Raw genomic sequence first — 17,125 nt, 5'->3', positions numbered from 1 at the left:
CCAACCTTCCCCATGCACTGGCCCCACATCAATCATTAGAAAAGAGGATTCCATGCTTGTTAACTGGAGAGGCTCCTGTGTTCCCTGTCAGTGAGAGAAAATGGCTGGGTTTTTCTTCAGCGAGGGTCAGGCCAGGCGTGTGGCTGCACTGTGATGGAGCCTGTGGACTGAGGCGTCTCCTCTCCTAGGCTCAGGAACACGCCAATCTGAAGCGAAGAATGGCTGGGAACGGCACGGCCACGCTCCCTCAGGACCCGCTTTGCCCAGGTATGATACATCTGTCTCTGCTCTTGGAAAGGGCCCTCTAGGTGTTCACAACTAGCTTTGCTGTGCTGAGCTCCCATTTAAATAGGGAAATACATCCAGTTTCAGGTCAACAGTTGACGTTTGTTTGCTTTAATTGCTGACTCACATGCTGCCATAGATGATTAAGAGTTGCAGGTGATCAGTTCAGTACTGGTGCAAGCATTTAGGGTATTTTCCTTACTGTTCCTCTTCTGAAGTATCATGAGACTAAATCTAGGTCTGGGTCACTATCCTGCCTGGTTCTTTGAGGGCCCTCTAATGGGAAGGCTTGCATCTCCCCCGCCAACATGCTGTGAGCACTCTTGAATCACCTCTGAGGTCATCCTTTCCTTCAATGACCTTATTTTCTTTCTAAGATGCTAGTTTGATGGGTGCTGGCCCCTTGAACATTTCCCCTAAAGCCTGTTAAACTAGGGCTTCCCTGGTGGCCCAGTGGTAAAGAATCCACCTGCCAGTGCAGGAGGTTTGATCCCTGGGTTGGGAAGCTCCCCTGGAGGTGGAAATGGCAACCCACTCCAGTATTCTTGCCTGGAAAATCCCATGGACAGAGGAGCCTGGCAGGCTATAGTCCATGGGGTTGCAAAGAGCCAGACATGACTTAGCAGCTAAACAACAACAAAAACTCTTAACCTAAAGAGCTACCTTACTTGAATTTGTACACAATGGGGCAGAGCCCCTGCTGACCCCAGCAGGATCTAGTCAGTGTTTGTGGGTTCGTGGACAACACCTGAGTCAGGATTTTCTTTATTCTCCATGGTCAGGAAGCAACTGCTTCCCGAATTATCATTCTCCCAGCTGGTACTGCATCCGTGCTTTTCCTTTTATACAGATGAAAAATATCCTTTTAAGGTGCTGAGTTCATTTTCCCCTCCAGTGGGCCCTGAAAATCGTGGAGGAATGTTGATAAGAGATGTTGGACAGAAAGAGGAGACTCAGTCGGATCAGCAGATGCGCCAAGAAGAGTATCTCGAAGTTCATCCCAGGGCCGCGTGGAGGTTGTCCGGGAGACAGCTGGTGCTGCGGCGGGGGCTCCTGCTCCTGGCGGTCCTTGTCATCTTACTGGTGGGGATTTTAGTGAAAGTCTATGTCCGAGTTCCGTGATATGGCAAGAGAGAGAGAAAGTCAGGCCAAGGGATGCTTCTGAGCTTAAACAAACAGAAATTCATCGGCCCAAATGTTACTAAGCTGTGCTCATGGATGCCAAGAACTGACAGTTCCAAGATACATTTCTGATGAAGAAAACGAACGAAGGTAAAAAGTATGCGCGAGTCCAAGACAACATTGGGGAAGATTACATCCACCATCCTTTCCACCAAGGACCACTGTGTACTGGCTGCATCATGTAGGACTTTGATGTTTCTTCTGCTTACTGTTTCTTAAGCTACAAACCTATATTCTGAGCACTTAAAGACTCTTATATTTGAATTATTTAAAATATATTTTACAATATATCTTCCTCATGCCTTAGATTATTATTCAGTGGGAAACGATATTTGTTAATATTCCTTTGGACTTCAGATCTCAGGTACCAAGGGTGGTGGATGTGCTTAAGAAACTAATAGGGGAGAAGACAGATTACCGAGAAGAAAGGAGTCAGGTGGCATCAGTTAGCTTGCCTCGCATTCAGGGCCTGTCTGATCATTGGTTTGGACCCATATGTTGTGGCGGGGGTGGGGGGAGGCAGCGGGGAGGGAAATGAGGGGCCTGCGCTTTGTTTTTTTCTTTCTTTATTAGCTGTGCTGGGTCTTTGTTGCTGCTCAGGCTTAGCTGCGGTGAGTGGGGTCTACTCTGGTTGCGGGGCTACGCTCATTGCGGCAGTTTCTCTTGTTGTGGAGCACGGGCTCTAGGGCACACAGACTTCAGTAGCTGAGGTACTTGGGGTTCGTTGCCCCAAGACATGTGGGATCCTCTCAGACCAAGGATTGAACCCGTGTCCCCTGCATTGGCAGGTGGATTCTTAACCACTGGACCACCAGGGTCGTCCCAGCACTTGGTTTTTCTAAAGTGGTGGACAACCGACAGAAATCCAGGGTTCAAAAAGCTAATTCAGGCAAACTGGAGGGGGAAATCAGACCCTTTCCTATGTTGACAGAAAGAAGGGCTGAAAAAGCTGAAAAGCAGCAAAAATGAAGAGTGTTCTAGGAGAGGGGAAGGTTACATCCCAGAAGGGCTTCCTTTGTGGCTCAGACAGTAAAGACTCTGCCCGAAATGCAGGAGACCTGGTTCAATCCCTGGCTGGGATCCCAAGGGTGGGATTCCTTGGAGAAGGAAATGGCAGTCCACTCCAGTATTCTTGCCTAAAGAATTCCATGGACATTGGAGCATGGCAGGCTACGGCCCATGGGGTCTCAAAGAGTTGGACAGGACTAAGTGACTACACTACATCCTGGACAGGCCCTATTGTTTGGGTGGTTCTCATCTTAGAAAAGGCACAGGCTTTTATTGGCTGGCTTCCCTTGTAGCTCCGTCGGTAAAGAATCTGCCTGCAGTGCAGGAAACCTGGGTTCGATCCCTGGGTCGGGAAGATCATCTGGAGAAGGAAATGGCAACCCACTCCAGTACTCTTGCCTGGAAAATCTCATGGACAGAAGAGTCTGGTGGGCTGCAGTCCATGGGGTCGCAGAGTCAGGCATGACTGGGAGACTAACACTTACTTACTCGCGTATATCCAGAAGATTCCGGGTGGACCCATCTCAAAAAGATGAGATTCTAACGAACATGCCCTTCTCCTTGACTTTGGGGATCGTTGGGAAAGTCTTGGAGTCATGAAAACCCCATCACTCCTAACTGTTAACGGGCAGGAGGACGGTCCACAGAGGCCTTGGATGAAGGGGTGAAGCTTGGATGCAGCCTGGGGTTGGGGGTGGGGGAAGATGCGATGCCAGCCAAGCGAGCCTCAGGACCTACTAAGTTCCCTGCCTGCGGGATGGGGACCAACAGCCAGACCTGGCCTTTGCTGGGAAAGACCAGGTAACCAGGAAAGGGGAAAAGTGAGCGCCTCTCGAGTGAAGACACCGCGCGGCAGGTTTTCGGTGTGTGTTGGTGGGGGGTGGGGGAGTTCTCTTAAGGCCCTCATTCCTCTTGGGTCAGTAAGTGGAAGGCCATCTTCCAGACGAAGGCTGCACCCAAGGGGGCCCTCGCGATGGGGCCCCAGCGATGTCCTCGTCCCAGTTCGTCGTGCCCTCCCCACCCCGCGCCCTAGATTTCTCAGCAGCCGCCAAGTCCAATGAGCTGCAAACTGCTGGCACCTGGGGAGGGCAAGCCCAGGAGAAAATGCTTTGACTCGGTGGGGGGCGGGGGAATGCTGACTCCAGGCCTCCTCTCTTCCAGTACTTTTCCCACGCGCCCCCACGAAGGCCGCCCCTCCACCGAGCCCCGGGGGTCACGGAACTGCGAGGGTTCCCCCAGCCCCGGTCGGCCGCGGCGGCGGGCGGGGGGGTGGCGGATGGCGGGAGGTGGAGCCCCCTCCTCACCCGACCCCTCTGCCCCGCCTCGCCTCCCACGCGCTCCCTGGGCAAACCAACGCGCCTGAGCTCAGGCCCCGCTGGTGCCAGCATGGTCACCTCTGCCCCCTCTGCCATCCAGACCCCCGCTGGCACGAATGCCTGCAGGCCCTGAGAGGACCTCTGCCGCCCGACGTGGGGACGTGAGGCCGAGACTGGCGGCGCTCGTGGGCCCTGTGGTGAGTGAGCAGCCCGCCCCCAGCCCCGCGGTTCCCGTCTTCGCGGTTACCCCGTGTCCTCCGCTGTCCCTCATTCCGCGGTCACACGTGGTCCTTCATCCCATGGTCCCTCCCCGCGGACACCCCTTGTCCCCCGCGGCCCCCCCAAGTCCTCCCGTCCCCGTTGTCCGGCCCGTGGACAGGGTCCGGCTCCCTCTGGGCCCGGGGGCCGGTGTAACGCGCTGCCTCCGCCCTCGCCCACCAGTTCCCCGCGCGGCTGCTCCTGTTTCTCATCAGCACAGTGAGCGCGGTGTTCCCCGGACACCTGGGCAAGGTGGAGCTGTCTCGGTAGGTTTTTACATTCCTTTCATTAGGACTGCCTGGAAAATCCCATGGACGGAGGAGCCTGATAGGCTACACTTTCATTAGGACCGAGGAGAAGGAAAAACCTGGAATTTAAATGGTCTTGTCTGGCACTTGCACCTTTATGGAGTCAGAGCTTGCCCCGAGGGTGCCATTACCTCATCATCAGATTTAGAAAGAGATCCTATGGACTATTTAGAAAAGGTGTTTTCCTTACTCTCAAACCAGCCCCAGGGGAAAGTGAAAGTGAAGTTGCTCAGTCGTGTCTGACTCTTTGCGACCCCATGGCCTGTAGCCCACCAGGCTCCGCAATCCATGGAATTTTCCAGGCCAGAGTCCTGGAGTGGGTTGCCAAGGGACCCACCTCTAATTATGCAAGAAATTTGTAGCCATGGGACAACTCTGCAGGTAGAACATGAAGAACCACATTTCCCCCTTTATTATGAAGTTAAACTAGGTTACTTATCTACATCTAGGCTGGCTGCCATTAGCTAGAATTAGTTCACTCAGTTCAGCTCAGTTCAGTTGCTCAGTCATGTGGGACTCTTTGAGACCCCATGAACCACAGCATGCCAGGCCTCCCTGTCCATCACCAGCTCCCAGAGTTTACCCAAACTCATGTGCATTGAGTCGGTGATGCCATCCAACCATCTCATCCTCTGTTGTCCCCTTCTCTTCCTGCCAGTTCACTAAGGCCACACTATTTCAGCCTCATAGTAAAGTGTCTCCCATGGATTGAAATTATACCTTCTCTGAAGACGTGCATTTTGGAGAGTTCCCTGGTGGTCCAGTGATTAGGACTCTGCCCTTTCACTACAGAGGGCATGGGTTCAATCCCTGGTTGGGGAACTAAAATCTCACAAGCTAAGTGGCATGGCCAAAACCAAGAAACCACCATGACATCCCTGCTTTTTGTTGGTGAAGTCGTGGACAGCTGCCTGTCTCCTGCATTTCATCAAGGCCTTCAAAGGTGAGAAACTCCTGCTGGTGATGGCAGGTGGTCTTTCCCAGTCTCAGAAAATGCCCCTTCTGTCCCCGTCTAGATGGGTGTACAGCCCTGAATCGTGACAGCCTTGGTGCATGGAATCAGACGTTTTATTTTCAGGTCTGTTATTGTGAACCCATTTGGTAGGTTGCCTTTTCATTTTGTTGATGGTTTCCTTTGCTGTGCAGAAGCTTTTAGTTTTATGGAGTCTTGGTTATTTTTACCTAGTGCCTTTGATTTTGGTGTCAGATCCCAAAAAACTTACTGCCCAAGTTTTCTTCCAGTTTTATGGTTTCAGCTCTTTCACCCACTGTAAATTGATTGTGTGTGTGGTGATACATAGGGGTCCAGTTTCATTCTTTTGCACGTGGACTCCCCTTTCCCGGTGTCCATTTTTGGACAGTCCATCCAGTACACCATCCTATATTTTTCCTCCTTGATGATCTCTGGGTGGCCTCTTCTATGCTCAGACACCCTCAGGACCAGAGTGCCTGTCTCCTTGGCTGTGTTGGTCCACCTCTCTCCATCTCACTGGCTTCCAGAACCCCCGAATCCAGTTTGGGTCCCCCACCCTGCACATTCCCAGCCCTCCACTTGCACCCACAGTAGAAGCTTTGAACTTTACACCTCCACTCACCTCCTTTTATCCCTGGAGCCCTGTCTGGTCCTCACACCTGTGTCTCATGGCCTCTGCCCTCACAGGGTTTTCTGTGCCCTGATCCCTTCACCCTTCCTTCCTCTGCAGCCCGCTGCTTGGTCCCCTCCCAGAACCCAGGGCCAGTCAGTGCCTGACCACCCCTCCTTCGTCTTGCTTCAGAACTGCCACCTGGACCATCGCTATCCTCTTTTGAGACCTGGGCACAGAACCGTCCTCTCTCCTCCAGCCCCTTCCCTTTAACTCGTCCTGCTGAATTATGATAAAGGTCTCCAGGTCTCATTTTCTGTATAAACTTGTCTCCTGTCCACTCCCCTCTGGCCTCTGTCCACTTTCATCCCTTGCCAGAGAGTCTACACTACATCTCAGTAATGCAGTAAATACAAACCTAAAATTATACAGATAGGCCTGAAAAGAGCATGTGGGACGCGGGTATGTTGCAAAGGCAGGCGTTTCTGTGGACATGGTCTCAGATAAGGGGTTTCTGTGCCCGTCCTCCCTTGGGCAGTGAGTGGCAAGATAGCGAATTGCTAGGGAGAGAGTAGGTTCATTTTGAGAAAACTATTTCTGAAAGCCAGACACAGTTAACATTTTTTCTTTTTTTACCTTGTGAGAAAATTCTGAATATATTATGACAGGATTTTACAAGAGTGGTTTTAAGATAAGAGAACATTTCTATATACTCACCTTGTTCCACAAAGCATTTGAGTTGGTTTATAAATATACTTCCAAAAAAGGCTCACGTGTGACTTTGTATTCAATATAAAACTCTTTGAGAGATTGACATGCTTCATCTTTCTCTCTTCCTGGAAGGCAGAGGTGTCTCGGAGCTTTTGCCCTGACGCTGTGAACCTGGGCCCCCCACCCCACCCCGCCCCCACATTGGGAGTGTGGAGTCTTAGCCACTGGACCACCAGGGAAGTCTTGAAGTGTGAACTTTAAAATGGTTTTGATGTTAAAACAATACACCATATAGTCATGACTGGAGTAAGAAGCGGAGAAATGGCTAACCACAATAAATACAAATGAGAAATAGTAGAACTGGAATATGTGAAAGATGGAGACCTGCTTTACACATACTAGGAATTCCAGAGGGCGAGGCTCTACTGGTGAGGATGCAGAATGCAGGCGTTGATGAGAGAGATCAGAAGAGGACTGACGTGATGATAATGATATTATATTCAGCAATAATAACATGATATTAGAGATTCTAACCTGTGCAGTTAGGCAAGAAAAGGAAGATGCGTTGATTTAGAAACTGAAAGGCTGACATGGCTTCCCTGTCCTTTGTTTGTGGATTTTTCTCCAGTGGACCTCTCCACTACATAGGAAGCCTCAGTGGGCAGCTCAGTACAGAGGTGGGCTTGGTCCCATGACGTCTTTAGGGTTTGTGGGCAGGGGGCAGAGAGCAGCAGCCCTGCCCTCCCCCACCAGCTCACCCCACCTCCCATCCCCCAGGATGGGAAGGGCTTAGCTCTGAGGTGCTCACAGCACCAGGGAGCTCTGGCACTTTGCTTTTCTGTTTGCCCAGTCTCTGTGCAGTGACCTCAAGGGAGGGGTGGTCAGCAGTGAGGTCTGGCTGAGCTGCCTGTGACCCAGAAGTGAGTCCCCAGCACCGCTTACCACTGCCTCCTGGGGCTCCCCTGGAAAGAACTGGTGGGACCTAGCCTTCTTTACTGTGGTCCTTCCCTCTTCCTGAAGCTCGGCTGCTCATTTATGTTCAGTGTTGTTAATGGATTTCATTTCTGATAGCACCTTTACTGACATTTTTGTGGCATTTTGGGAAGAAAGAGGGATAAGCATGTGAGCTGGCCGTTCATCATGAGCTGAAGCCAATACATATACTTTGGACCTACAAGTCTTGTAAATTTTTGTATAGTCAGGTCCACTGTTTCTCAGATTCTTAACAATTTTTAATACATATGTTTTTATCAACTTCACTTAAGTTGCCTCTCCAATAGCAACAAATTAGATGGTTCTTTGGAGGATGCTGCTTCTAGTAGGAACAAGAAGTTAAAGCTGACGTGCAAATTATTACAAGCAGACATGAGATTCAGTTCAGTTCAGTCGCTCAGTTGTGTCTGACTCTCTGCAACCCCATGGACTGAAACACACCAGGCCTCTCTGTCCATCACCAACTCCTGGAGCTTATTCAGACTCATGTCCATTGAGTCGGTGATGCCATTCAACCATTTCACCCTCTGTTGTCCCCTTCTCCTCCTGCCTTCAATCTTTCCCAGCATCAGAGTCTTTTCCAATGAGTCAGTTCTTTGCATCAGATGGCCAAAGTTTTGGAGTTTCAGCTTCAGCATCAGTCCTTCTAATGAATATTCAGGACTGATTTCCTTTAGGATTGACTGGTTGGATATCCTTGTTGCAAGGGACTCGCAAAAGTCTTCTCCAACATCACAGTTCACAAGCATCAATTCTTTGGTGCTCAGCTTTCTTTATAGTTCAACTCTCAAATCCATGCATGGCTACTTGAAAAATCATAGCTTTGACTAGATGGACCTTTGTTGGCAAAGTAATATCTCTGCTTTTTAATAAGCTGTCTAGGTTGGTCATAGCTCTTCTTCCAAGGAGAAAACATCTTTTAATTTCATGGCTGTAGTCACCATCTGCAGGGATTTTGGAGCCCCCCCAAAATAAAGTCTGCCACTGTTTCCCCATCTATTTGCCATGAAGTGATGAGACCAGATGCCATGATCTTAGTTTTCTGAATGTTGAGTTTTAAGCCAACTTTTCACTTTCCTCCTTCACTTTCAACAAAAGGCTCTTTAGTTCTTCACTTTCTGCCATAGGGTGGTACCATCTACATATCTGAGGTTATTGATATTTCTCCCAGCAATCTAGATCCAGCCTGTGCTTCATCCAGTCCAGCATTTCTCATGATTTACTCTGCATATAAGTTAAATAAGCAGGGTGACAATATACAGCCTTGATGTACTCCTTTCCCAATTTGGAACTAGTCTATTGTTTCATGTCCAGTTCTAACTGTTGCTTTCTGACCTTCATACAGGTTTCTTAGGAGGCAAGTCAAGTAGTCTGGTATTCCCATCTCTTGAAGAATTTTCCTGTTTGTTGTGATCCAGTCAAAGGCTTTGGCATAGTCAATAAAGCAGATGTTTTTCTGGGAACTCTCTTGCTTTTCCAATGATCCAACATATGTTGACAATTTGATCTCTGGCTCCTCTGGCTTTTCTAAATCCAGCTTGAACTTCTGGAAGTTCATGGTTCATGTACTATTGAAGCCTGGCTTGGAGAATTTTAAGCATTATTTTACTAGCATGTGAGATGAGTGCAATTGTACGGTAGTTTGAGCATTCTTTGGCATTGCCTTTCTTTGGGATTGGAATGAAAACTGACCTTTTCTAGTCCTGTGGCCACTGGTGAGTTCTCCAAACTTGCTGGCATATTGAGTGCAGCACTTTCACAGCATCATCTTTTAGGATTCATAACCAATTATTAAAGTTTTGGCATCTGAAGGGCTGTACTTCAGTTTAGTGGGTAATTAGGCACAAGGAATGCTGGACACATGATGTGTGATGGGGTCAGATTTCGTCAGCTTTTGCGATGTTCCTAGAGTGCCAGGTTTGTTTTGAGTGCTTGTTTCACATGGGTTATTTAATTTTTTTAAACGGCTTTACTTCTTTTTTTGAAGCCCCAATACTTTGGCCACCTGATATGAAGAACTGACTCACTGGCAAAGATCTTGATGCTGGGAAAGACTGAAGGCAGGAGAAGGGGACGACAAAGGATGAGATGGTTGGGTAGCATCACTGACTTGATGGACTTGAGTTTGAGTAAGGTCTGGGAGTTGCTGATGGACAGGGAAGCCTGGCGTGCTGCAGTCCATGGGGTTGCAAAGAGTCGGACATGACTGAGTGACTGAACCTTTTTTTTTAAATTATTTTTGGCTGTGCTGGGTCTTTGTTGTTGCACACAGACTTGCTCTACTTGCAGTGAGCAGGGCCTGTTCTCTAGCTGTGGTCCTCGGGCTTCTCCTTGTGGCGGCTTTTCTTCCTGTGGAGCACAGGCTCTGCAGCGTGTGCGCTTAGCATTTGTGGCACTTAGTTGCCCCACAGCATGTGGAATCTTTCCAGACCAGGGGTCGAACCTGTGTTCCCTGCATTGGCAGGCAGATTCTTAACCACTGGACCCCCAGGGAACTCCTGGTTCTTTTAATTTTTACATATTATTTCTATATTTACAGTTCACTAAATCTTGTGGAATGTAGCAAAGTTGAATGGACTTTTCAGAGTGTGTGTTTAGCTAATAAGGGAGGTGCTTTGCCCTCATACCCAGCATCTTTAAGAGGTTCCTATTTTGCTGCCCCTTTTTTGAAAAAAAAAAAAAGATCATCTTTTGGCGCGGCAGGTCTTCCTTGCTGTACGAGGGCGTTCTCTGGTGGCAGCAAGCAGCAGCTACCCTTTGTTGAGTGCTCGGGCTTCTCACTGCGGTGGCTTCTCTCATTGCAGAGCACAGGGTTTAGGTGCACGGGCTTCGTAGCTGCAGCACAGCAATCGCTGTGGTGCAGGGGCTTAGTTGCTCCACGGCAGGTGGGATCTTCCTGGACCAGAGATCAAACCAGTGTCCCTTGCACCGCAAGGTGGATTCTACCACTGGACCACCAGGGAAGCCCCTACTTGGCTGCCTTTGATGGGGGAGCGGTCTGGGCAGCTGTTACTTGCCTGTAACAGCCAGTGAGGTGATCCGCTTGTTTACATCACACAGCAAGGACACACTGGACCGGGTATGGATCCCGGACCTCTGACTCCATCTCGGGTTTCCATGCAGGTGGACCCCAGTGCGCTGGTATTCTGACTCTCAGACCCGACTTCTTGTGACTTGTGGTTGTTTGTTCCCAGGTGCCCCCTGGCCTCAGTGTGGTGGCCAGTGTCCAGGTGGGCAACACCCTGGGGGCGGGAAACAAAGGACAGGAGCGGCACTCCTGCGTCATCAGCCTCCTGTGCATGGTGTGATGCGGCTCGAGGCTGCCTTCCTGATTTTTATCCGAGTTAAATTTGTGTATCACGAGTTCTCCAGGAATTGGCTTACATATGTAAACTCAACTGAAATTTTATTCTTTATGTTGTCTCCAGTTTACTCTGTTAAATAAAACTCTTGATTATGATTTTCTGTTATCAGGTGCCAACTAAATACTGTTCTCCTGGGCCCTAAAGGTAATCATTGCAAACGCAGTTGTGACCATGTGCAGGCTCCTTTCTGATGAGCATCTGTGTACCCGGCCCTCCAGGTCTCTGCACCCTGACCCCTGGGCAGTCTGAATGTTCTGGAATCCGAGCAGTTAGAGAAGGTGTCATCTTACTGAGCATCTTTTCTATGAGAAAAAGGAGTTAGAATCACTTCAGTGATTTTCAGTTCAGTTCAGTCGCTCAGTCGTGTCAGACTCTTTGTGAACCCATGAATCGCACCACACCAGGCCTCCCTGTTCATCACCAACTCCCGGAGTTCACTCAGACTCATGTACATCGAGTCGGTGATGCCATCCAGCCATCTCATCCTTTGTCGTCCCCTTTTCCTCCTGCCCGCAATCCCTCCCAGCATCAAGGTCTTTTCCAGTGAGTCAACTCTTGGCATGAGGTGGCCAAAGTACTGGAGTTTCAGCTTTAGCATCATTTCTTCCAGAGAACACCCAGAGCTGATCTCCTTTAGAATGGACTTGTTGGATCTCCTTGCAGTCCAAGGGACTCTCAAGAGTCTTCTCCAACACCACAGTTCAAAAGCATCAATTCTTCGGTGCTCAGCTTTCTTCACAGTCCAACTCTCACATCCATACATGACCACAGGAAAATCCATAGCCTTGACTAGATGGACCTTTGTTGGCAAAGTAATGTCTCTGCTTTTCAATATGCTGTCTAGGTTGGTCATAACTTTCCTTCCAAGAAGTAAGCATCTTTTAATTTCATGGCTGCAGTCACCATCTGCAGTGATTTGGGAGCCCCCCAAAATAAAGTCTGACATTGTTTCCCCATTTATTTGCCATGAAGTGATGGGACCAGATGTCATGATCTTCGTTTTCTGAATGTTGAGCTTTAAGCCAACTTTTTCACTCTCCTCTTTCACTTTCATCAAGAGGCTTTTTAGTTCCTCTTCACTTTCTGCCATAAGGCTGGTGATTTTAGGTGATTTAAAGGTGACTTTAGCTGTCTTTTCCTGGACAGTCAGAAGAAACACTTAGATTTCTTAAGTCACTGACCATGAGAAGTCGGTATTAGGATTACTTCTACTTCCTGTTGGGTCTTCAGTATCTCTCAGGTGTCTGTGGCCTTGTAATGGGATCTTACTTGCTGCTTTAAAGGATGTGGTTGCCTCTGCATTTACAAGTGACAAGTATGTACATCTTCTGGAAGGACACTGTAGATTTTATGCCTGCTTTCTTCACTGTACTTTTCTCACTCTGAGAGGTGAGTGGCATTTCACTCTACAGGAAAATCTGTAGTGCAGCCAGGACTGAGAACCAGAGCTGAACTTGAACAGGTTTGAATGAAGGAAGCCTGAGGAGACCCCCTCCATCCCTCCAATCAATCATTTATCAAACCAAAGTGGGGTTTCTCTTGTACTCAGTGTGTTTGTGCTCAGAGTGTGGAAAAACCTCACCCCCAGACAGGCAGTTTCCTGTCCGGGGCACGCTGTGACAGCAAGCCCTCCTGGATCACCTGGGCGGTGTTTGTGCAGACCACTGACTCAATCTTAGGTTGAATTTCACATTTTCTGTGATGATGTGTTTGCATAGTTATTTAGACTGTTACTAATAAGTGTCCTAAATAAACCAAATCTTGATGAAAATGCCTCAATAATTTTCACAGTTGCCCCAGATTATGCTTTTGAAGAAATTTGGCTTTACTGCTGTAAAGTGTGCTCATCTCGTGCCACTGATTTAAGACCAGAGCTTAAAATGTAAAATCTCAGGACTAATGAGGTGGTCAGCTGGAGGAACAGAAACTAGATTTACCCTCCTGTCTTACGCAGCGAAAAATCTAGACAAAATCTATTTTGTGAAAAATGGCTTTCAGACTCTGGACCACAGGCGGCACACATGGATCCAAGGGGCAGCATGGAGGGGAGCCTGTGACTGCCTGGCTTACCACAGGGGAGCAGTTTCCAGGACAAAGTGCAGACGGGGGCATCTCCTTGGGCTGAGGAAGTGGAGCTGGGAGTCGGGGGAGTGTGTGATTTTGGGCCTCCACCATCTGGAGTTCATACAGACCTGAAGGCAGTGCTCACAGCTCCACTCAGAGCAGGACTGTGTCCGCTGTGCCTCGTTCTACCTGACGGCCTCTGGCTGATCTACTGCCTTGTTTGTTTTGGCTGTGCTGGGTCTTTGTTGACGTGCGCCAGGGGCTTGCTCTAGTTGTGGTGTCTGGGCCGGCTTCTCACTGCGGTGCTTCTCTTGGAGAGCAGCCCCTGGGGCACTGAGGCTTCAGCAGTAGCGGCACATGGCCTTAGTTGTCCCAAGGCATGTGCAATCACCCTGGACCAGGGATTGAACCTGTGTCCCCTGCATCGCAAGGCAGATTCTTAACCACTTGACTGGCAGGGAAGCCCAGTGAGGTTTTATGATGCCCTCATTTTCTGAGATAGGAAAGAAGTGTTTGGCCTGGGTGGACTGGCCACTCTGCCAGGTAACCACAACTGCACAGAGCCATGGGTTTCCGGTCATGACTACTTTCTTTTCCTCCAACAGGGACATTATTTCCCTAGTGAGCCAGGTAATGCTGATCTTCACTGCTTTTCATCTGTTTGATGCACTTGCTCTGAGTACTGGTGGTTTTACTGTCTGCCACACTAGCACACTTTGTGTTTCTGGTTTATAATTAAATGCCTATGATTTAGTTTTCAAAAAGAGGGAGCTCTACCTTCATGTGGTTGGAGCCATTGGAAGGACAGGTGGGTGACGTGACGTGTGGCATCTGGGGTAGGAGAGCCCCGGGCTAGCCGGCCTCCCCTACTGTGTCAGGGCCCAGACACTCCGTGTAACTCTGGCCATGTGGTGACACCTCCAAGGCAGGCCATGCTACCTTGGAGTCAGTCCTGACCATGAGAAGATCCTTCTCCCGCCTGATCATCTGTAGGCTTAAGGGTATTTGAAGACCCTTCTGCTGAACCCTAGAGTCATCCTGTGAAGCTTATTCCTGGTTTAGCAATGGGTCCTCACGACATGATTTCTGGGTCCACTTGCCATCTTTCTGCTGTGTCTCAGTCACTCTGGAGACCTGGTGCCCATGACTGGACACTGGCTATGGCAAGAATGTGACAGAGTGAGATCATCATCATCCCACTGGCTGTGGGCATTCTAGAAGCCCAGTTGCATTAATATTTTCCAGCTATGATATCGGACTAGTTTGTGCTGAGAGTTCCATCCATGAAACCTCTACATTTTTTAAATACTTATGAACTATTCTTATGTTTTATTTTTTTTAATTGGTCAACTGATAGGTTATTCTTTGGCTAAACCATGAGGTTCATGGGATCTTAGTTCTCTGACCAGGAACTGAACCTGGGCCATTGGTCGTTAAAGTGCAGAGTCCTAACCACTAGACTGTCAGGGAGTTCCCTTTAGGAACTATATTTAAATAGAGCTTTAAATGCTGTTATCTGGTGGACTCTGATGAAAGCTGCTGTAGTTGTTAATATAACTTTAGAAGCATATGTTCTCCTTTGTCTCTAAGGCGGGGCCCTGTTTTGAGATAGGATGTGTGACTGTACTCAGAGCATGAAATGCCAGGTGGTGCTCTGACCTGACCTGGTGACACACGAATGACCGCAGTGTCAGCTGTTTTCCTTCCCTTTGGGGCACTTCTGGTGGAGTCCTGAGAGGAGCAGGGTGCTTTCCTGAGTGCCACTGGTTACTATGTGTGTGGTTCTCTCCCTGGAACATCTCTGATGTCTGCTGCTCATTGTGGGATGACAGGTATGTGTCTGAGTCTGAGGTGACTTGCCTCGGATCCTGCTTGTCATGTTAACGTAAACTGAGATACAAAGCAGTTATCTGCAAACTGACCCTTGTGGAATAGGAAAAATTATTTCCTCCCTAAATAGTTATTTTGCGTATAGAATTTATACTTTGTATATTTGGTATACAAGAAGAGTTTGTGTATTAAGCACACAAAAACACTGGAAATGTCCACTTGAGGAAAATAAACATGACCCTGCCCTCAGGACGAGACCAGGATCTAGTAAGTAATCACACACTTACTCCATTTGGGTTAAGTGATGTGGACGCTGTGAGCACCTGCGATGGGCTGGAGGGAGCTGGCTGGGAACAACTCCAAGTCACGACGCAGTAGCTCAGATCTGGGGCATGTCTAGAATCACGAGACAAGGTGAGCCCCATTTGTTGGAAAAGGTTCTTTCTCTGTTGAATGGTCTTGGCACCCTTGTCAATAATCAGTGGGCCAGAGATGTGAGGGTTTATTTCTGGCCTCTGTTGTGCTCTATTTGTCTCTGTCTGGCTCATGCCAGTACAACACTGGATTACTGTAGCTGTGCAAGTTGCCTCTATGGAAATTTTTATTGAAGTAGAGTTGATTTACAATGCTGTGATTTCTGCTCTACAGCAGGGTGACTCAGTTATACAAACATATTCATTCTTTTTCCTTTTCTTTTCCATGGTGATTTATCCCAGGATATTAGATATAGTTGCCTGGGCTATACAGTAGGTCCTTGTTGTTTATCCATCCTGTATGTGATAGTTCACATCTGCTAATCCCAAACTCCGGAGGCCCCCACCCCTAGGAACCCCAAATCTCTTCTCTATGTCTGTAAGTGTTTCTGTTTTGTAGGAAAGTTCTTCTGTGTCATGGGGCTTCCCTGGTGGCTCAGATGGTAAAGCATCTGCTTGCAGTGCAGGAGACCCGGGTTCGATCCCTGGGTTGGGAAGATCCCCTGGAGAAGGAAAAGGCACCCCATGCCAGTACTCTTGCCTGGAAAATCCCATGGACAGAGGAGCCTGATAGGCTGCATTCCATGGGGTCACAGAGTCGGACACGACTGAGCAACTTCACTTTCACTTTTGTCATATTTAAGATTCCTAGGCCGTAAGTCTTGAAATCAGAAGGTGAAGTCTTCCAATCTTCCAAGTTTGTTCTCGGTTTTTTGCTGTGGCCAGTTTTTTTTTTTTTTTTCCCCCAGGGGCCCTTGCAGTTCCATATGAGATCAGCTTTTCCATTTTTCCTAAAAGGCCACTGGAAGTTTCTCTTTTTTTTTTTGGGGGGGGGGGTTGTGCCGTACAGCTTGTGGGATCTTAGTTCCCCAACCAGGGATTGAACCTGGACGCTTAGCAGTCAAAATGCCAAGTCCTCACCCATTGGACCGCCAGGCAATTCTAGAAATTTTATCAGGGTTGCACTGAATCTTCAGATGGCTTTGTGGAGAATTTTGAAGTTTTTATTAGGATTGCATTGAATCTGTTGGTTTGCTTTGGAGAGAATACTGCCATGTTAAGTCTTCCAGCCCGTGAACAGAGACTGTGTTTCCATTTATTTAGGCCTTTCTTACATCAATGTTTTGTAGTTTTCAATGTATATGTCTTTGACGTCGCTGGTTAAATATATTCCTAGATATTTTATTCTTTTGGATGCTCCTGAAATTTTCTGAATTTCATTTTCAAATTGTTCTTTGCTGGAGTATTAAAACACAGGTGATTTTCGTTGCTGATCTTGTAAGTTTGCTGAATTCATTAATTAGTCCTAGTATTTGTGTGTGTATGAATTTTTCAGGATTTTCTATATATACAGTCATGTCATATACAGTTTTACTCCTTCTTTACCAATTTCCATGCCCTTTATTTTTTCTAGCCTTAGCGTTCTAAAATAGGATTTTAACATTTTAAATTTTCAGTTTCATTTACTTTTTAAAAGTTTTTATTGGAGTACAGTTGATTTGTGTTGATTTCTGCTGTACAGCAAAGTGAATCAGTTACAAATATACATATTCTTTTTTTACAATAGGTCATTACAGAGCAATACTTTTATTTTTAATTAAAAAATAACATAGGACTTCCCTGGTGGTCCAGTGTAAGACCCTGCTTTTCCAAAGCAGGGGGTGCCAGTTTGATCCCTAGTCAGGGAACTAAGATTCCCATATGCCATGCGGTGCAGTCAAAAAAAAAAAAAAAAAAGTACAGCTATAA

The 17,125-nt window shown here is 47.9% G+C and overlaps 1 protein-coding gene across 1 annotated transcript in view; it reads left to right on the top strand.

The window, feature by feature from the left end:
• The window catches only part of SLC47A1 (solute carrier family 47 member 1), a 38,246-nt gene extending 27,294 nt beyond the window's left edge, over positions 1–10,952 (top strand). The window contains exons 16-21 of the mRNA XM_068977460.1: positions 189–267; positions 1,181–1,403; positions 3,892–3,988; positions 4,233–4,315; positions 10,651–10,723; positions 10,839–10,952. Of these exons, the coding sequence (XP_068833561.1) occupies positions 189–267; positions 1,181–1,403; positions 3,892–3,988; positions 4,233–4,315; positions 10,651–10,723; positions 10,839–10,952 (669 nt within the window). The remainder of the gene's footprint in view (positions 1–188; positions 268–1,180; positions 1,404–3,891; positions 3,989–4,232; positions 4,316–10,650; positions 10,724–10,838) is intronic.
• Positions 10,953–17,125: the final 6,173 nt, after the last annotated feature.

The sequence above is a fragment of the Capricornis sumatraensis genome, chromosome 8 (assembly GCF_032405125.1).
Source record: "Capricornis sumatraensis isolate serow.1 chromosome 8, serow.2, whole genome shotgun sequence".
NCBI classification, from domain to species: Eukaryota; Metazoa; Chordata; class Mammalia; order Artiodactyla; family Bovidae; genus Capricornis; species Capricornis sumatraensis.
Note: the sequence above shows the minus strand (reverse complement) of the source record. Positions and strands in the feature narration are given on the sequence as shown.